Genomic DNA, 20,283 nt, shown 5'->3' with positions numbered 1-20,283 from the left:
CTTGCTTGAGGCTTTTCTGTTTCCCATGGGTGTAAAAGAAGAAAGTATGCTCTTACTGTTCTGACAAGTATATATTTTGAAGCATTGCTGTAGATCTGTAGATACAGACTGTGGACTACCTGCTAGCATTTGGGTCTATGAAAAGAGTACAACTCATGGCTGATTAGACTGAGCAAATGTGGGATGATCACTATGAAGAGAGAACGTAGGATATGCAAATTAGTGTTCCAGTGGCTGTAGTAGCTCATTCTGTGGTCAAAAGACACTGAGTAAAGATAGATACCTTTAGTTAGATACCTTTAATTCAATGCACGTTTTGGCCAAGGTGTTGCAGAGCCACAGATAATGCTTTAATTTGGAGCTTCTTTAGCCAAGGTCCTGTGCATAATCCTGTTAACACTGGCTACAAGATGCTCAAGCAAACTATTACTTGTGGGGGTTCAGTGCTTGTCTGAGCAGAGGATCTCTGTTTTCCCCCCAAGGATGGAAAGTGCCTTGGTTTACTAACATTCAGAGCCTGACTACACCTGTCTTGTGCACTTCCAATTGATAAGTGCAAGCTGGACATCAGTAGAATTGGGTGAACAGGGCTCTGGAATTCTTTACACAGCCAGTAGGCCAGTGATCAGATGATAGAATTTTGGTAGATGAGGGATGATAACAGTGATCTCATGGGAACCTGGGAAAGCTCTGACCCCTGATCAAGAAGGATGGGATCATTTGCAGCTGGTGAGAATGTCAACCTTGAAACATGTATACCAACTGCAGGCTGTAAAAAGCTATTGGAATGGTTTCTGGAGGGGAAATGGGGGAAGCACAGTGGACCAGAAGCATCATTAAAAGAAAAAATCAGTCACCAAGAGGTCTGACATGATCCCTTGTTCCTGATAGGTCAAATTTGAGATGTTAGAAGCCTTGTTTATTGATAGATGTGCACTTTGTGCTGTAGGCTATGGTCTGATCTTCACTTGGTGGTTGTGTAAAGCTTTAGTATGAAATGTTCAGCTTCTACATGCACATAGCTTTCGTTGCTGGGAATGAAAGTTATGCCAGCATTAGTTACTGTTCAGGATTGTTAGGCTTGATGGCTTATGTGTACATACATGTTGTTAAAGGTAACTTAAAAAAAAAAAAAGTATTAAAAAAATACATCATTCGGTGACTTTCCATTTAGTATGACAATAAATGTGCAAGGTATAATAAAGCAAATGGGAAGATATGTTTCTGTTCTTTGTATTTTCTTATCTTTTTCAAGGACCTTTTTTTTTCTGTTAAGACAGAGGTAAATTTCCTAAAAGAAATTATCAAAACTTTAAGCTGTTTCTTTTGAATTGCAGGACAGAAGGATCCTCAGACCACCAAGAAGTGGATGCCTTCTGGAAAGAAAAACAGTTGCTGTCAAGAACTGCAGTATCCAGAGGCTTCAAGTGACACTGATGATTCTGTCTTTGTAGAATCTGACTACCAAAAAGGGGGAGTAAAAGACCTGAAAGAGAGTCAGAAGTGCCTAAAACTCCCACCTCCACAAAATCTGAGAAAGTCAATCTCCAGAGGCAGTCCGGACTTGCAACCCAGAAGGAGAGAAAGGAGCTGTGAAAAAAGTACAGAAAATAAAGTACCAACTGTGGCATTACAACAAAGTACAGAGATAGAATCAGATAGCTCGGATGGTGAATTTGAATCATTAATAGAACAGATAAGGAAAGGAAGTATACCTCAAAACCCTATCTTAAGCACAAATAAAACTGTCCACCAACCAAGTACAAGAGGTGAGCAATTGTTCTTGCCTGACTTGCAAGCTACTGACAGCAGTGGTGTAGTGCTGATTGCCTAATTATTTTAATTTGTGTGGCATATGTTTTAGAAGTGCAACCCAGCATCTTGCACTTGAATTTGATGCAATCAGAAATTATTCCTCTGAGTATTATGATTCTATTAGTCTTGTGGTATCAAAGTTTAAGTTTTCCAGCATTGCTTGTTTTTATAATTCCTGTAACTGTAGGCATTTTAAAAATTGTTCTTAAAAAAAATCTAATGGGTGGTTTTGAATGATGTTCCCCAGCCAACAGAGAGAAGGCCTACTGAAACCACAGACCTTGAAGTGGTCCTTGATTTCTGGTGTGAGGGTCACTCATTTTACTAGTCTGTCCAAATGTGGAATGGGGATATAGGTAGCTGTCTGATCACAACTTGATTGTGAAACAAATAATGTGACTTATGGTACATGACAGAAGGTTAAAGTAACTTTTTTCTTCAATGATGTCTCTGCATTACTGCTCCCAGTGTGCTGGTGGTGTATTTTGAATTGTGAAGTGTTGCAGAAATACCTAAGTGAGGTCATAAATGTTTTTCCCTCTAGTTCCTCCTAGCTGAATGTTTGAAAGCTTGAAGTCTGCCACTCTTTCATTGAATGTTAATTTTTGTACTATATAACAGCAAATTACCTTTCCCTCAGTTGTATAAGCCTTTGTATTCAAGTATGCACAGTAGGAGTGTGTGTGCTGAGGTGGAGTATTTAACTTTTTCATCTTTGTCTGTTACTTGGTTGCTGATGTCTGTGTTCCAGATTCTTTGTAATCCTGTGACTCTTTCTGTTGAACTAGAAAATAACAAGTCACCCTGTGAAGATGGCCAGCCTTTGAAAGGGAAGGGAGTCAAGACACCAAGACCAAATTCTATTTCACTTCAAGAAACACCTTCCAGGATAATGGCTTCTGCAGGAACTCCTAGGAACAAATTGGTCGGTTGCTCGCAGTCAGCAAAGACAGAGAAAAGGTAAATTTGGTTTTTTTTGTAGGTTATTTTTTTTCCCTACTATGTTCTTTGACCAAATATAGATGGACAGATAGATGCTAAGCATTTTGCTTAGGATGACATTCTGATTTTTCTGGTACCTAGAAACTTCTGCTACCAAATCAGCAGTTGTTAAGTAGCTGTAAATCAAAGCTTTCAGTCACGGGTGTGACGGGGAGAATATAAACTAATCTCTTCTTAGAGGAATTAATGACTAAAAAATGTGGCAAATACCAAATCTTTTTTGTAAATGGTAGCTCTCTTGCTATTCTTTGTCTTGACACAGCGTACTTCTGACATGGCTGGCCACATGCATTCTATTTATCCATCTGCTATTTGTGACCTCACTTAGGTCACTTAGACATTTCTGTGACACTTCACCAATTCAAAATACACCACCAGCACACTGAGAGCAGTAATGCAGAGACACCATTTGAATTAAAAAATGACTTTAACCTTCTGTCATGTACTATAAGTCACATTATTTGTTTCACAATCAAGTTCTGATCAGATAGCTACCTATATCCCCATTCCACATCTGGACAGATTGGTAAAATGACTGACCCTCACACCAGATTATAGACTCTATTTATCCATCCAGACTGATGCTATTAATAATACATGTCTTTTTAACAAGCTTGCTTTGATATTTTTGACTAGTATTCTCAGAACTTGCAGCATTCATCTTTCTTTTTCTACAGATGCAATTTAAGCTTTTCAGGAGAACATCCTTTTCATTTATGGTGGTAGCTGCCTTTGTTCTGCCTTTTAGCCCTGGGATGTTTCCTTTAGTCATTTTATGATTGTGTATACCAATACAAAATCTTTAAATGGTGTCTTCAAAGCTGATACTTTGTCAGAATGTTGCAGTATTGGAGTTAGTAAAATACCTGCTTCCCCTGACTGAATTCCTGAGGATTCCCAAAAGGTGAGGAGGATGGAGCGAGGAGATGGCTGGTCTCTTCTCCCAAGGAACAAGTGACAGGACAAGAGGAAACAGCCTTAAACTGTGCCAGGGGAGGTTTAGACTGGAGATTAGGAACTGTTTCTTCCCCAGAAGGTGCTCAGGCATTGGAACAGGCTGCCCAGGGCAGCGGTGGAGTCACCATCCCTGCAAGTGTTCACACACTGTGTAGACAAGGCCCTCAGTGCCATGGGCTAGTGGTGGCCTTGGCAGTGCTGAGGAGCAGTTGAACTTGATGATCTTGATGGTCTTTCCCAAGCTGGTTGGTTTGATGATTTCTGTGTTTCTAAAAATACTCTTTATTGTGGGCGATCATGTTAGGGCTGTTCAGATATGGATCAAGTTTTGGTATAATAATGGCTCACTGTGTCACAAAGATCTGAGCTACCCTCTTTTCCTATTTAGGAATCCTCATAATCTAGTTTTGTGAATTAATAAAGTAATTTCAGAACTGTTGATCGAAGGAGGTGATCCTGCCCCTGTCCTCTGCTCTCATGAGACCTCACTTGGAATATTGTGTACAGTTCTGGTGTCTTCAACATAAAAAGGATATGGAGCTGTTGGAGCAAGTCCAGAGGAGGGCCATGAGGATGGTAAGGGGGTTGGAGCACCTCCTGTGTGAAGACAGGCTGAGAAAGTTGGGGCTGTTCAGGCTGAAGAAGAGAAGGCTGTGTGGAGACATCAGAGCAGCCTTCCAGTATCTGAAGGGGACTACAAGGATGCTGGGGAGGGACTCTTCATCAGGGACTGAAGTGGTAAGACAAAGGGTAATGGATTAGAACTTAAACAGGGGAAGTTTAGGTTAGATATAAAGAAGAAGTTCTTTACTATGAGGGTGGTGAGTCACTGGAATGGGTTGCCCAATGAAATTGTGAATGCTCCATCCCTGGCAGTGTTCAAGGCCAGCTTGGATAGAGTCTTGGGTGACATGGTTTAGTGTGAGGTGTTCCTGGCCATGGCAGGGGGGTTGGAACTGGATGATCTTAAGGTCCTTTCCAACCCTAACTGTTCTATGATTCTATGATTCTGTTGCAACAGCTCTGCCCCTTCATGCCCCTGAAGGGGCAAGAAGATGCTATAAGCCGGTGTTTCCCACTGCCTCTTGAGGGCAAGCCAGAGAAAAGTCAGGAGAGCTTTATGTCAGTGGCAGCATCCCAGAGATCTTTATTGGCTATGAAATGGCTATTATTTTTCAATTTACTTCAGTAAACTGCTTTGTTTTTTCTTGCAGGCTCAGGGTGTGCTCAGTGCCTGGCTGTTTCTTGCAAGATCTCTCAAATCCAGGTTCCCACTATGTGAGGTATTTTAAGAAAAATAAAGAGGAGCTGGCATGGAAACTCTACTGTCTGTATAATAGCACCATCTTTGACCAGAAGGTTGGCTTCAAAACAAAACCTACAATTTTAAAATGTTAAAATGTGGCTCCTTGCCTTTTGATGTGATTGCTCTTTATCCTCTTCAGTTAGTAGAAGTTAAGCTTTACAGCAATGGCTTATGTTTGAACTAGTTCAAGCAATTTCTGTGAAAGGGTTTTATTACCACTGTGGTGCAGCGGTTTACAGCTTGGCTTGCTTTCCCAGCTGTAGCGGTGTACCATCTGTAAGCGAGCAGTCTGGATGTTGTCCAAGAGTCCTTGATGAGAGAAACTGCTACATGAGGGGCCTTTGATCAGTTTCATCTTTGAACGATACTTATCTTCATGGGTTTTATAGTACCTGCATGGTTATCAGCTAAGCAGCCTGAGAATGTTTTTGTTGCTTCCTCTGTGGTAGTGGACCCCAGCAAAGGCGGCTATGGCTTTGCTGCTGAAAGAAGGTTGCATATCACTGTTGCTCATTAAGCTTTTACAGAAGTAACATGTACTAGTGAACTCTTCAGCATTATCATAGCCTAACAGCTAATTGTAACACAACTTTCTAGCCTCCAGCTGACAAAAGGCAAGTGGTGGGAGCATATGTTGGGGATAAGGGAGCTAGCTAATGAGTAAAAGCTCTTCCCTTTGTTGTTAGGGCCTGTCATGGTACATGCAGTTTTAGTTCGTTCCTATTGCATGTTCATGTTTGTCATTCTGGAACGGACAAAAGAGCTGTTTATTCTTTGACTAACAGTTCTGGGTGAACCTAAAGCTGTAAGTTGTGTTCAAATTGAAGGTTCAGTTTCAGAGAACTGCTGTCTTGACCTTTAAATCTTCTGGGATACTGGAGACTCTCCTCTGGTGAGAAACATCTGTGAAAGGAAGGATGCTGCTCTCAGTAATTCCAATAGCATTTCCTTCAGGAGGCAAAAGGTGTCTGTGCAGCTGAGAATACGTTGTGGAGCTGAGCAAGGACACATTGAGGTCATGGGAGCTGAGCTGATCAGGCTCACTACTGCTGAAAGCAAAATATTTTGCTCACCAGTGCTTCAGCTGTGTACCTGTACTAGCACTTAACTACTTAACTACTGCTGGACCATTTATTTAAGCTTATTAACTAATTTGGATGACAAAAAACTGATAGTAAAAGAACAGAGTTAACTGAGATATTATGAGGGGTTATCAAATCAGAAGCAACACAGAGAATAAGCAAGGGATGATTTTTCTCCCTCTCACAGTGTGAAGGTGCATCAAATTAAAATGGCAAGTTGCAGGTTCAGAACAACCAAAGCAAGTGGTACTTGACTTCTAAATTATTAAGCAGTAGAGCTTCTGATAGGAGACTATAATTGTGGTCTGTGTGCTAACCATGCACGCGTTTAAGAACGTACATACATGTACTCCCCAAAACACCAGAAAACACTTCTAAGGGCTGTTTAATAAAGAGGAACCACCTGTGGCTCAGTGAGGTGGTGTCTTGCAAAGTGACTAGCAAAAATAGGAGTCCTCTTTTTTGAAGAGGAAATTTTTCTGTTTCATTGCTGACCTTGTATTTCCTCTTAAGCAGCATGTGTTAGCCACTGTTCGAGGCAGAATAGAGGAGCCAAAGGACTTTTTGTCTCATCCTGCATTGTGAAACTCCCAGTGTTGGTTACAGAAAAACTGAGGATAGGAATGACAAGGAGGAGGGTGGGTTTGCATCTTGAATGACAACAGTGTTAAGGGCACTAACAGGCACCTCCTTTGCTGGCTTTGCAGTAAATATAAGGGGAAGCCAGAGGTCCAAAAGGAGAGATGTAGGAGAGGGCAGATTACACATACTGTTTTGTTTTGCAGTTACCAGACAAAATGGAAATAATCTGGAATAAGAAAATGAGAAAAACAGCAGGATATTGTGTAACTGGGCAGACAGAAGGTCCTGAAGCAAAGCGTTACGCTCGCATAGAACTTTCTGAGAAAGTCTGTGACTCTGCAGGTAGGTAAAAGAAAAAATACACACACAGTACACACACAGTATGCTAGAGATTGGAAGGGACCTCAAAAGATCATCAAGTCCAATCCCCCTGCTGGAGCTGGAACACCTAGATAATGTTACACAGGAATATGTCCAGGCGAGTTTTGAATGTCTCCAGGGAAGGAGACTCCACAACCTCCCTGGGCAGCCTGTTCCAGTGTTCCGTCACCCTGAGAAGAAGTTTCTTCTCAAGTTTAAGTGGAACCTCTTGTGTTCCAGTTTGTACCCATTACCCCTTGTCCTATCATTGTTTGCCACTGAGTAGAGCCTGGCTCCATCCTCATGACACTCCCCCTTTATATATTTATATACACTAATAAGGTCACCCATCAGTCTCCTCTCCTCTAAACTATAGAGACCCAGCTCCCTCAGTCTTTCCTCATAAGGGAGATGCTCCACTCCCTTAATCATCTTAGTTGCCCTGCGCTGGACTCTCTCCAGCAGGTCCCTGTCCTTCTTGAACTGAGGGGCCCAGAACTGGACACAATATTCCAGATGCGGTCTCACCAGGGCAGAGTAGAGGGGAAGGAGGACCTCTCTCGACCTACTAACCACGCCCCTTCTAATACACCCCAGGATGCCATTGGCCTTCTTGGCCACAAGGGCACAGTGTTGGCTCATGGTCATCCTGTCATCCACTAGGACCCCCAGGTCCCTCTCCCCTACACTGCTCTCTAACGGGTCGTTCCCCAACCTATACTGGAAGCTGGGGTTGTTCCTGCCCAGATGCAGGACTCTACACTTCCCCTTGTTATATTTCATCAAGTTATTCCCTGCCCAACTCTCCAGCCTGTCCAGGTCTCGCTGGATGGCAGCACAGCCTTCTGGCATGTCAGCCACTCCTCCCAGCTTAGTGTCATCGGCAAACTTGCTGATAGTACACTCGATTCCCTCATCTAAATGGTTGGTGAATATATTAAATAATGCTGGTCCCAGTACTGACCCTTGAGGCACTCCACTAGTTACAGTCCTCCAACTAGACTCCGCCCCATAGACTACAACTCTCTGGCTTCTCTCCTTCAGCCAGTTCGCAGTCCACCTCACTACCTGATCATCCAGACCACACTTCCTCAATTTAGCTGTGAGGATGCTGTGGGAGACTGTCAAATGCTTTGCTGAAGTCAAAGTAGACCACATCAACCGCTCTGCCATCATCCACCCACTGTGTTATTTCCTCGTAAAAGGCTAAGAGATTGGTCAAGCATGATTTCCCCTTGGTGAAGCCATGTTGGCTGCCCCTCATAACCCTCTTATCCTTGATATGCCTTAAGATGGCACCAAGGATAAGGTGTTCCATCACTTTCCCAGGGATGGAGGTGAGGCTGACCGGTCTGTAGTTACCTGGGTCCTCCTTCTTGCCCTTTTTGAAGACTGGAGTGACATTTGCTTTCCTCCAGTCCTCAGGCACCTCTCCCGTTTCCCAAAATATGTTGATTCTTCTGTGAGATAGCAAGTTCTAGAGATAAAAACATGAATGTGAGGCTTAATTGATATGGAACAGGACCCTGCTTTGATATTTCATATTATCTTGAATAAATAATTCCATTAATTGTAGTACTTGTCTTCACAACCCTTCTGAGAGGCTAGACAAATTTACAGAAATGTGAGAACAGATATATTAATGCTAACTGCAATATTTCGCTTATATTACTGATTTGAAGAACTGTAGGTTACTCATATGTACTATAATGACAATCTAAAATCTGACTCATCCATCATAACTAGCCACCTTATTGGTCATATTTGAATCTGGAATAAAGATAGGTCAGTGTCAAATTAAGTTCTGTTGTGTGGTGGGTACTGTAACTGTTACTTCTCCCTCATCCCCTCTCAATTTGGGGAACTTAATGTTTCACTTACCATAGAAGAACCAGTTCTAGAAATGATAGAATATTTTTAAATAAGCTTAATAAATCTTATCATAGATCAGATCATGAGAGATCATAGTATCATAGAATCCCAGACTGGTTTGGATTGGAAGGAACCTTAAAGATTATCCATTTCCAACCCGTTGCCACGGGCAGGGACACCTTCCACTAGAGCAGATTGCTCTAAGCCCTGTCTAGCCTTGCCTTGAACACTGCTAGGGATGAGGCAGCCACAGCTTCTCTGAGCACCCTGTGCCAGCACCTCATCACCCTCACAGGGAAGATCTTCTTCCTAATGTCTCACCTCAGTCTCCCCTCTGGGGCAGGTGAAAACCATTCCCCTTGTCGTGTCCCTACAGGCCTTTGTCCAAAGCCCCTCTCCAGCTTTCCTGTCAGCCTTTTTATTTATTGGATGATTTATAAGGTGTCCTTGGAGCCTTCCCTTCTTCAGGCTGAACAAGGCTAACTCTCTCAGCCTGTCGCCGCAGGAGAGGTGCTCCAGAACAAGCATACAACTGCTCTGGAATTAGAACAGAGTTCCCTGGGAATCTGCTTTTGAGGGCTTAGTAGTCCACAAGTGCTCATCAGTTTTTAAGAAGTACCTTTTAGAAGCAGGGGAGCAAACAATCCTGTGTCGTAAGTCAAGCAGGCAGGGCAGGAGACTAGCTTGGCTGAACAGGGAACTCCTTGTGGAGGTCAAGGGGAAAAAGAAATTGTACGATCTCTGGAAGTAAGGTCTGGCTTTGCAGGAATATTACAGAGCTATGGTTTTTATATGCAGGGTGAAGACGTGAAAGGCCAGAGCTCATTTGGAGTTGAAACTTGCCAGTGTTGTCAGATAGCAAGGAACGCTTTTTTTAAGTACGTTTAGCAAGAGGAGGTCTAAAGAAAACATTGGACTGATGTTTATGATCAGCAGACTAAATAGGGATGAATGAAAAAGAAGAGGTATTCAATGCTACTTTTTACCTGAGTCTTTACTGTCAGACCTTGGGCTGCTCAGTCTCCCGAGTCGGAGGACTACAAGTGTGGACACTGAAGTTGTCAAAAACCAGCTGTATGTCCACATACATGTCACAAGTCCATGGGGCCTAATGGGATTCACCGCACAGTACTGAAAGAGTTAGCCAGAGTTATAGCAGGACACCTCTTGATCATCTATGAAAGGTCTTGGGAGCCTGGGGAGGTCCCTGCTGATTAGAAGACAGCCAGTGTTATTCTGGTTTGCAAGAAGGACATGGGGGAATATGCAGAAAACTAGAGACCTGTTAGTCTAACCTCACTTTCTGCAAAAATTATGGAGATGATTGCTTTGAGTACTATTGAACAACAATTAAAGAATAATGCAACATAAGACACAGCATGGGTTCACAAAGGGAAAGGCCTGTTTAACTGATTTGATATCCTGCTATGATAAGGTCACCCACTTAGTGGATGAAGGAAGGCAGTGGATGTATTTTTTTTTTTGGTATTTAGTAAGGCTTTTGATACTGTCCCTCGCAGCATCCCTCTGGAGAAATTGTCCAACTGTGGGATGAATAGGTTCATGGTGTTCTGAGTGAAGAACTGGCTGAAGGGCAGATCTCAAAGGGTTGCAGTGCGTGGGGCTACATCTGGCTGGCAGCGGCTCACTGGTGGTGTTCCTCAGGGTTTCATTATAGGGCCAGTCCTTTTCAATATATTTATCAATTATATGGATGCAGAAGTTGAATGCACCTTTAGCAAGTTTGCTGATAATACCAAACTGGGAGATGTTGTTAACTCTTGAGGGAAGGTGGCCTTGCAGACGGATCTAGCTAGATTGGAGCATTGGGTGATGATTAATGGGATGAAATTTAGCAAGTCCAAATGCTGGATTCTGTACCTGGGATGAAATAATGCTGGGCACAAGGATAAACTGTGAGAGGAATGGCTGCAGAGCAGCTCTGCAGAAATGGATCTGGGGTGCTGGTTGACAGCAGGCTCAGTAGGAGCCAACAGTGTGCCCTGGCAACCAAGAGGGCAAACTGCATCCTGGGGTGCATCAACCACAGTATAATTAGCTTGTGAAAAGAAGTCACTATCCTGCTGTATTCAGCTTTGGTATGGCCTCATCTTAAGTGTTATGTGTGGTTCTGGGCCCCATAATGTATTAAGGACGTGAAGGTACTTAAATGCATCCAGAGGAGGGCAACAAAGCTGGTGAAAGGTCTGGAAGAAATGGCATATGAGGAGTGACAAAGGGCTTTGGGTTTGTCTTGTTTGGAGAAAAGGAGGCTGAGGGGTGACCTCACTGCTCTGTACAGCTTCCTGAAGAGGGGAATTGCTGAGCTCCTCTCTCTGGTATCCAGAGATAGGACATATGGGAATGGTTCAGAGCTGTGCCAGGAGACCTTTAGACTGAACATCAGGAAGCATTTCTTTACCATGAGGGTGATTAAACACTGGAACAGGCTTTCTAGAGAGGTGGTCAATGCACCCCATGCCTGTCAGTGTTTTAAGAGGCATTTGGACAGTACCCTTAATTGCCACAGAAAATATATGGACTCAGTCAGAGATCAATATGATCAGACCAAAGCCATTTATTATAGAGTATCAATCCTTTTTATACTGTTTCTCTGCCTCGGCTTACAATAGCTTTCTGTATTATAATTGGATACATTTTCTTGTAATACACCACAACTGCAGTTACATTTACAATAGCTCACTGTATCATATTTGGATACATCATCAATAGCTCGCTGTAGCATAATTAGATACATGTTCAATAGCTTGTATGATGATTGAATGCATATACAATAGCTCAGTATACTATGCTTTGGTACATATTCCTGCAGCACACAGCAACTAGTAACAATAAGCGTACGAGAACTTAACCTTTAAAATTTGCTAACAGTCCACTATTTTGTATCTTAGCACAGTCCAGTTTCTTCTTATCTTGCTTGCACTGATACTTTTGCTACTGCTACTTTTGCTTCTTTACCCATGTCCTCCTTCATCCTCTGTTCATGTCGAGCTCCATGTAGGCACTTGCTGACTTGGGAACATGGCCATTCTTTGCTAAAAAATCCATCCACACATAATACCATGCTGTAACTTTTGGTCAAGCAGTTGGACTAAGTGATCACTGCACATCCTGTCCAGCTGAAATATTCCATTCTAATTGTGGAGAAAATTTCGTGCTCTGTTCTAGTTGTTTCTGGAGGAAAAATGTCAATGTTACAAAAAAAAAAAAAATCAATGAATCTTGGTCTATATAAAGGTGTTTAGGGTCTCATCTAAATAAAAAAAAAAGAAACAAGCAAAAACCCAACAGAAAACAAAACAACAGAACAAACAGGAAAGAAAAGCCCCCAAAACCAAACCAACCAAGCAGAAAAAAACCAAACAGATTAGGTGTGTAGGCAAGTAACTAGGATGCAGAATTAAGGCTAATCACAAAACTGGAAATCCACTGAGTGAAATCTTGGTTTTGGACATTTTATCTGATCAAAACATTGGTAATTCCAACCTCCAAAATAAGTCATAGAATTGTAGAATGGTTTGGGTTGGAAAGGACCTTAAGATTATCTAGTTTCAACCCCTGTCATGGGCAGGGGTGCCTCACGCTAGACCATGTCACCCAAGACTGTCCAAACTGGCTTTGAACACTGCCAGGGATAGAGCATTTTCCACTTCTTTGGGCAACTTGTTCCAGCACCTCACCACCCTCACAGTAAAGAATGTCTTTGTTAGATCTAACCTGAACTAGCCCTGTTTAAGTTTGAACCCATTGCATCTTGTCCTGTCACTCAAAACCCTGATGAAGCCTTGCATCTCTATACTAAGTGTTAAAGCATTGGCCAAGGATGAAAGTCTGTACTTCCCCGTACCTGACTGATCTCAATATCTTTTGTTTGCTTTACCCCAAGATCGTCTTCGAGACACGCTAGTTCATGAAGCTTGCCATGCGGCCACCTGGCTGATCAATGGTGTTCGCGATGGACATGGACGATTCTGGAGATACTATGCCAATAAATCAGCTGTGATTCATCCAGAACTACCGGTAGTAGCACGTTGCCACAGCTATGAGATTAATTACAAATTCATCTATGAGTGTGTTCTGTGCAAAGCTACGTGAGTAATGTTTTGGTCTTACATATGACTGTGTATTAACTTTGTCTCAAATTTGGCAGTCTCCTATATCTAGAAATGATGGGTCTCTTAAACTGGGGTACTCTTGAGTTGTCACTTCGCGCTTCCTAAGCCATCAGATCCTCGTTATGCCATTCCACATGTTTGTTTTCAGGTAGTCTCAGTTCCATTTCAGAGGTCAGGACAGGCTGAAGTGTCTTCCGAGAACCATTGGTGATGATGGAAGGTCTTTTGGAAGCAGTAAGAGATAAGAATATGTGCCTTGGCTTTTAATGACATGGCAGGAAAAGGTCACCTCACGTGGCTGCTCTCACCTTTCAAACATTGCTCAAATGATGTAAATTTGGATTCACCTTCTACTGTAGTTAATATTGAGTGAACTTGTGAAAGCTTTTGACCACTTAACTCTGATGTCATGATCGATTGATCCCATTATAGGCTTTTTGGTAGGAGGAGTATTTCCACTCTTATCTAAGTACTACATCAGAGAATCAGCTAGGTTGGAAATGACCTTTAAGATCAACTCTAACTGTTACCCCAGGGCTACCAGGTCCACCTCTAAACAATATCGAGTAATACTTGTAGGCCTACACTGATAGAACAATGAATGGATCTGGCACAAAGCTGTAGAATGCATGTAAGTAAAGTACTAGCATTTGTTGCAGAAATGAGCCATTCCAAGTTTGACATCTGTTCACATTTTACATCTTAGAAAGTAACATCTTTGACTGTTACTTTGAATGTGCCATGACAACAGTCTAGGTTTGATCTAAGGAAAAGCAGTCCACAGGGAATGCTAGACATGGCATGGTCAATTGAATTGCTTTTTATATGCTTATCCTTGTAAAGATACTGAGGACCATCTGATGCTGAAGTCAGTCAGTAGTAACTGGAATTCAAAAGCAGAGCAAATCCCCATAAAAACTAGGCACAAAATGTGTCACAGTATTTAGATACTAGAATAAAGCACCAGAAGAAACTTTCTGGGGTTTGTATCTTTGACTTGAATTAAGACTAAACATTTTTCCTAATCTTGTTACAGTAGTATTAAGTAAAATGTAGAAACAAACAATATAACGATTTCTACTGGTTTAAAACTATAAAACTGGTAGTCAGTTTTCTAGCTGATCTTTTACCTCATGGACTCTTTCAGCTTGTGTATCTATTAAAGGAAAATAGATATCTGCAGCCACACAGGTGTCAGCAGCACTGTAATGTGAAGAACTGAAGTTGGAGACATACCTGCTGATAGATTGCAACACTGGTCATCAGACTTCTGTCTTGCTTACTGTATTTGTTAAATGAGAACTATATGTGTTGCTGAGATCAAGCATAAGTAATAGTTGCTATAGTAATTTCCCAGGTTTTTTACCTTTCATGGGTGTGGAAAGTGTCACTTTTTCTGGAAGATCATAGCTGACCCCAGGCTTCTGTATGCAGTGACCTTGGTCTCAGTGGGAGAGCATGAAGTTTTGTGAATTCAGTTCTGCATAGCCTGGGAAAATGGTTGACAATGGTGTGTGGGGTTTTAATATTAAAAAAGAATAAATTATCTCCCCCTTCCCCCCGTCCCCTTTAAGGGCTAAGTGCATCCTTACAAAGCATGCATGGAATTTTTTTTTTTTTTTTTTCCATCAGGGTCATGCATGCTGCTTCCAGAAGCACCAGAGGGAAAGAGTATTTCACATATAAAAGAATCTTCCTGAAGTAGTTAATATGGTTATGCAATGCATTAGTTACTTAGATGCGACAGAGCATTTAGATTTGAATACCTAAAGGGAGCTGACAAGAAGTTTGGAGAGGGACTTCTCACAAGGGCCTACAGGGATGGGCCAAGGGAGAATGGCTTTTACCTGCCAGAGGGGAGATAAGACATTAGGAAGAAATTATTTTCTAAGAGAGTGAGGAAGCCAGGTTGGACGGTGCTTGGAGCAACCTGGCAGGGGTTGGAACTAAATGAGCTTTAAAGTTCTTTCCAACACAAACCATTCTATGATTCTGTGATAAGATTTGATGGTGATGGCTTTGGAGAGAAACTTGAAGGAGGGGTAGTTGATACGTGGGTTGTGGAGGTGTTTTGAATTGTTGCAGCACTTTATACTACTAGACTGAGAGTAAAAGAGACACAGGAAGGACCCAAGCTGAAAAAGCAGTGGAAAAAGTTCTAGGGTAGACAAATGTGTAATACAGATTTGATTGTTCCACTGTGTGAAGTATGTAGTTTGTTCCTTGTTCTAAAATGCTAGTTTAGAAATCTGACCTAAGTAGCCTGGCAGAAGAGAAAGGAGCCCTTTCCTACAAGTACTGTCTACTGCAATTGTGAAATCAAAGTGCTTATTTTTCCATTTCAGGACTGGACGTCATTCCAAGTCTGTGGACACAGAGCGCTTTGTGTGTGCATTCTGTGGGGGGCAGCTGGTCCTGAGTCGGCCCACTTGGAAGGGTGGTACTCTTGCTAGGACACGTCTAATGCCCTTTGCAAAGCATGTGGAAGAAAACTACGGACTTACTAAGAGAGAGCAGCCTGGCCTGAGTCCTGCAAAAGTCATGCAGGAACTCAGTGCTGATTTTGCTTTAAAAACTAGGCTTCAAGATTCCTCGTAATATCTCAATACACTCCTTTTTTGATGCTGTTTAAATTTTGTGTGTAGTAGTATATAACATTAAGAATGTGTTTTGGAATATTCCAGATAATATTTTGGCATTAAATACTTCTAATAAAGGAAACCTTATAGATTGTTCTAAAATTGGCAGGAGTGAACAAGAAGTGTAATGATGATAGAAAGTCCATGGCAATACACAAGTCAGTTTTAGACTTCAGAGAAACATCAACTGTGCCTGGGAAAATGCAGTTCAAGGCCCTTCATGGGACTGACTTGTTATGTTTGGAATTTTCTGAATGGTAATTACATGTAGTGCTTCATAGCATGCCTGCAGTGTCTCCAGTGAGCAATGGATTTACTCTTTCATCTGGATAGCTGATATGCTGTAGACTCTGTGCTGAAGAACTGCTAGGTGTTCATCTGTCCATTCTTGCTTAGATGCAAGATGAATCCAGGCCCAAAAGCCAAAATCCTATGGTATGTCTTGATGACTTCCAGTGCCAGGCCTGAGGAAGGCCTCAATATGGGTTCAGGCATTCTTCCAAAGAGTTTGAGTGGTTCTTGGCTGTTTTTGTTAAAAGTGGTAGGTAAGTGATGCCTCAAATGTGTTGGAGAAAGTGTGAGTTTCTGCAAAGCTCTCTGGCCCATAGTGAGATCAAGCTCTTGATTCAGTTTTAATTTGCCTTTATCACTGAGATTTCATAGAAGCCAGTGAACACAACTATATGCTGTTGCCTGCTATATGACACTTCTATGGCTCATCAGGTAGACGCCCATCTCCACCACTCTGGGCTTTGAAAAGAAGATATGTGCTGTCATGATCATCAGCAGAGAGTGAAGTTATGGGGAAAGCCAGCAGCAGCAGCAGGAGTCTCCCAGAACTGTCCTCAGGTCACCATTGACTGACCCAGACTTCCCTCCGGTCATCACCTCAACAAGGAGTGAACTTCGATGAAACCAGATGAGCTCAGCAGTGACCAGATGAGTTCTGCAGTGTTGTCAGCAGGCAAGAATCCAACACTACACACTGTCTCTCCTGCCCTGAAAGGCTGTTAACAACAGATGAAGCCTGACGTCATGGACTGAATGAATACAGCAAATTTATGGGAATGGTCCATGGACTAAGGAATGGTATCTATCTGTGTGCGTGTGTGTGTGTGTGTGTATATATATATATATATATATAAGAAATATGGAATAAGAGGTGGATACTGTCCTGGTGCAGTTGTAACAGGTTGGTTTTTTTTTTTCCTCCTTCTTAGTAGCAGGTGCAGTGCTATGGTTTGTCTTTAGTCTGAGAACAATGCTGTAACACACCAATGTTTTAGTTGTGGCTCAGTCCAGTCAAGGACTTTTCAGTCTCATAGCTCTGCCAGTGAGGAGGGGCACAAGAAGCCAGCAGGAAGCAGAGACAGGACACCTCACCCAAACTAACCAAAGGGGTATTCCATACCACAGCACGTCATGCCCAGTATATAAACTGGGGGCAGTCACCTGGATGGCCCAGATCACTGCTTGGGTCAGGCTGGGTATCAGTCGGCACGTGCTGAGCAATTGTACTCTCTTCCCTTGTTATTTCCCTTACCATTATTATTACTGGTGGTAGCAGTAGTGGTTTGTGTTATACCTTAGTTACTGGACTGCTCTTCTCTCAACCCATGAGAGTTACATTCTTTTGGTTCTCCTCCCCATCCCTCCGGGAGTGGGGAAAGGAAGAAGTGGGGAGCAAATGAGCAGCTGCATGGTTCTGTTACAGGCTGGATTTAAACCACGACACCCGCAAATCTGTTCCCTTGCCTGGGAATGTACTTTTCTGTTATGGGATCTCAAAGGAAATAAACTGTGAAAAGTGGAAGAAACATCCAAAAGTTCTGGTGAGAGCACCGTTACTGAAACGGAGGAAGGGAAGAAGAACAAAGCACCCAAGCAGCCAAAGCTTGTCCATGAGATCCCCATGGAACTGAGTGTAAATGATGTGCCTGACCTGTTGGAGGACGAACTGAAGAGCTCAATGAAAAAGGATGTTTAGAATGGCTCTGCCGGGTTAAAGCTCCAGGTAAAGGGAGTTAATTGCTTCGGAATTGGTAGTGGCTCATGTAGTGCTGCCGTCACAGAAGCTGATGCATATGATGTACTGCTCAGCTAAAGGCGCTTGCTACCTTTGATTTCTGTTCTCTTTGTGTGCTAGATTCCCAGACTTGACCATCAGAGATCTAGAGAAACAGGAAAGAGAGAAATTGGCCAGCAGCTTGGAGTCATTCATCCTTGAGACCCAGGTAAGAGAGGGATATAAAGAAATGAGAATACCTGGAGAGCAGGTAGAAGTGTCTTGTGCAGCTTGGCTGATCTGAATGCAGTGAAGTTGTCTGGGCTGGGGGGTGATTTGGAGAAAACTCCGGGAACAAACTTGCCAACAAAGTTTTCAAGTTTCAAGCAGGTATTTATTGCGGCGCCAGGAGACACTGGGGACAGCTCCTCCTAATGTGTGTCCCCGTGTTGCTACACAAGCCGCCCTTATATAGTCCCTGGGCATACATACATATTCATGAGGCTACATATGGATTACATTATTTTCTAGAAAGTTCCCTGCATGCATACAGAATTGTGGTGGTGGTCTCTGAGGGTCATTTACTTCTTCCAACAATCTTCACCACTTCTGGCAGCCTTTGAAGCATGTGCAGTAGATGGTTGTATCAGCTTAATTGGTTTGTTAGCACCAGCAATGTAATAATCCTCCTGTCCTCCTACTTATTAGTTGGTTTAACTGTAGCCCATCCTGGACACCTGCTATTCCCAGATACTCCTTATCCCTGTGTCCTGTTCTTCTAGACTGTTTTTCTTAAAATTACTTCAGCTATAATTTATCTTGTACAAGAATTCTTAGTATGTTCTCTAGGTGTACTCTACTTTTTTTTTCTGTGTATCATGCAGCTCAGTAATTTTCCATTGCTACTGTTAAAAAGCCATCAAACTTAACATTGCTTAAAACTGTTTCTAAAGGTTTATTCCATTTTGGAATTTTGTGCCCCCCATTGTCTGAGGGGAGATGATTTGAAGAGCCCACCTTTTGTCTTTCAGTCATTTTTCCACTACCTTTAGGCTTGCCAAGCACATGGGGACTTGATAGAAATGCAAGACTTGCCCCAAGTGTGTCTAACACATTAGGCTTTAGGTTCCTAGTATCTGTTCTGTGCACCTAGCCAGGAGTTTTGGAACACTTGGGCTGTAAAGAAGCTACAGCTCCTCAAGAACCATTGCTGTGTGGTTAAGTGCATGTGAAGTTCCGGTGGTTGCAGCTTTACCATCATGTACCTGATGTGCACGTGTCTATACACTTGCTGTGTTACCACCATGCTTCTGGTAATACTGGGAGCAGGAACTCAGATTTGGGAGGGTTGAGTGATAATCTCCTGGCCAGTGCAGTCAGCGCCCCAGGAGTCCACTCTCCGGCCCTGTTACAAGGGGGTGACTGGGTGGTTTTATGCTTCTGCACTCAGTGGTATTTGATGGGAGCGCTTCCTTTGTTCTTTGCAGGAGAAGCTTTACGAAGAGGAGCATCTGTTTTTCTCATCAGGGGAGCAGAGAGAAGACATTTCCAAAAAGCTTAGCGAGGCTTCTGTTTGGATGGAGGAGGGTACTGCTGCATGTATTCAGGATACCAGGCACTGTCGCTACCATGGAATAACCACACAGGCTGACTGAGGATCAATCCACCTCGATCCTTTCTAATCTGGTTTTTGCAAGTCTCTTGCTTCCCCAGTGCATTTTGCACAGAATAAAACACCATGTTCTTGCAGCTGTGAATGAGCAGCTTGAGCAGTAACTGGTGAAGTTACTGTACTGCAGCCCATCCTTTTCCACCTTTCTCTCCTGATGCCTGTGACAGGTTATATACCCTTTCTGTCCCGCTTCCTGTCTTTCACTTTGTCTTGCCTCCCTGTTTTTTGATCTCTCTGTACCACCTTGTCCTGTTTCTTGTCTCTGTCTTTTTTGTCCTTCTTTCCCGATGATGCTTTCCACCTCTTCACTGCTTCCTGTGTCCCCATTACTTCTGTCTCTCTTTCTGTGCCTGCTGCCTGTCCCCTCATTCCTCGCTGTGCTTCCTTGTCCAGGCGCCTCTCCCTTTTTCCCCTTTCTCTCCTCTGCCCTGCTCCCTGGCCCCTTTTCCTCCTCTCTGTCCTCTGGCCCATTTCTGGTTTTAGCTTTTTTACTTCTTGGTCACTTCTTACAGATCTAACCCTTTCTTTATTTCTTGGTCCCTTTGTCCTCTTCTCTCTCTCTCCTTTTTCTGTCTGCGTGTCCTGTGCCACTGTCCTCATCTGTCTGATTTCCTCAGAAAGACCTTTTCATGACGGGCTGTGCTTGTGGAGCCGGAACCGCTGTGGTGGCCCCAAAATACTCCAAACCCCTTGATTCTGGGTCTGCAAGGCTCGGGGCGGAGGAGGGATGCTGGGAAGGGATACCCCCCCCAAAACTCGGCACAGCAGGTGGGGGCGGGCGCTGTGTGGCGCCGCTCGCTGCTGCCATCCTGTGTCCAGAATTCGGTACCGCAGCCGGGGCTCCGCGCACGAGCC

General features: G+C 43.1%; 1 protein-coding gene and 1 long non-coding RNA gene across 6 annotated transcripts; both read left to right on the top strand.

Annotated features, from left to right (window-relative positions):
• Positions 1-583: 583 nt before the first annotated feature.
• Positions 584-15,738, top strand: GCNA (germ cell nuclear acidic peptidase). 4 transcript variants are annotated; one of them, XM_057403129.1, is made up of 7 exons: positions 584-1,769; positions 2,604-2,775; positions 3,495-3,721; positions 4,989-5,133; positions 6,948-7,086; positions 12,884-13,088; positions 15,458-15,738. In XM_057403129.1, the coding sequence occupies exons 3-7, from the start codon at positions 3,624-3,626 to the stop codon at positions 15,708-15,710; spliced, it is 840 nt and encodes a 279-aa protein (XP_057259112.1). In that variant the 5' UTR covers positions 584-1,769; positions 2,604-2,775; positions 3,495-3,623; the 3' UTR covers positions 15,711-15,738. The 4 variants fall into 4 exon arrangements, with proteins under 4 accessions (XP_057259112.1, XP_057259110.1, XP_057259111.1 ...); XM_057403127.1 differs by lacking the exon at positions 3,495-3,721 and adding an exon at positions 2,063-2,171 and having other exon boundaries at positions 1,141-1,769; XM_057403126.1 differs by lacking the exon at positions 3,495-3,721 and having other exon boundaries at positions 1,154-1,769.
• A 1,856-nt stretch (positions 15,739-17,594) lies between these two features.
• LOC130595961 (uncharacterized) lies at positions 17,595-19,337 on the top strand. Of its 2 annotated transcripts, none has more exons than XR_008971435.1 (3): positions 17,595-17,765; positions 17,906-17,985; positions 19,244-19,337. It is a non-coding gene; the product is annotated as an uncharacterized LOC130595961 (long non-coding RNA). The 2 variants fall into 2 exon arrangements; XR_008971434.1 differs by having other exon boundaries at positions 17,898-17,985.
• The last annotated feature ends 946 nt before the right edge of the window (positions 19,338-20,283 follow it).

This window comes from Pezoporus wallicus, unplaced genomic scaffold (assembly GCF_028554395.1).
Source record: "Pezoporus wallicus isolate ANWC-B61680 ecotype Strahan unplaced genomic scaffold, APGP_CSIRO_Pwel_v1 contig_9591, whole genome shotgun sequence".
NCBI lineage: Eukaryota > Metazoa > Chordata > Aves > Psittaciformes > Psittacidae > Pezoporus > Pezoporus wallicus.
The sequence above is the reverse complement of the archived record's forward strand: the minus strand, read 5'-3'. Positions and strand labels throughout refer to the sequence as shown.

Bases quoted from the DNA above. Each gene is read 5' to 3' on its own strand.
- GCNA (XM_057403126.1), top strand. From the start codon at position 1,370: ATGCCTTCTGGAAAGAAAAACAGTTGCTGTCAAGAACTGCAGTATCCA. The intron at 1,770-2,603 runs GTGAGCAATTGT...CTGTTGAACTAG, and splicing joins CCACCAACCAAGTACAAGAG to AAAATAACAAGTCACCCTGT. The intron at 7,087-12,883 runs GTAGGTAAAAGA...CTTTACCCCAAG, and splicing joins GAAAGTCTGTGACTCTGCAG to ATCGTCTTCGAGACACGCTA.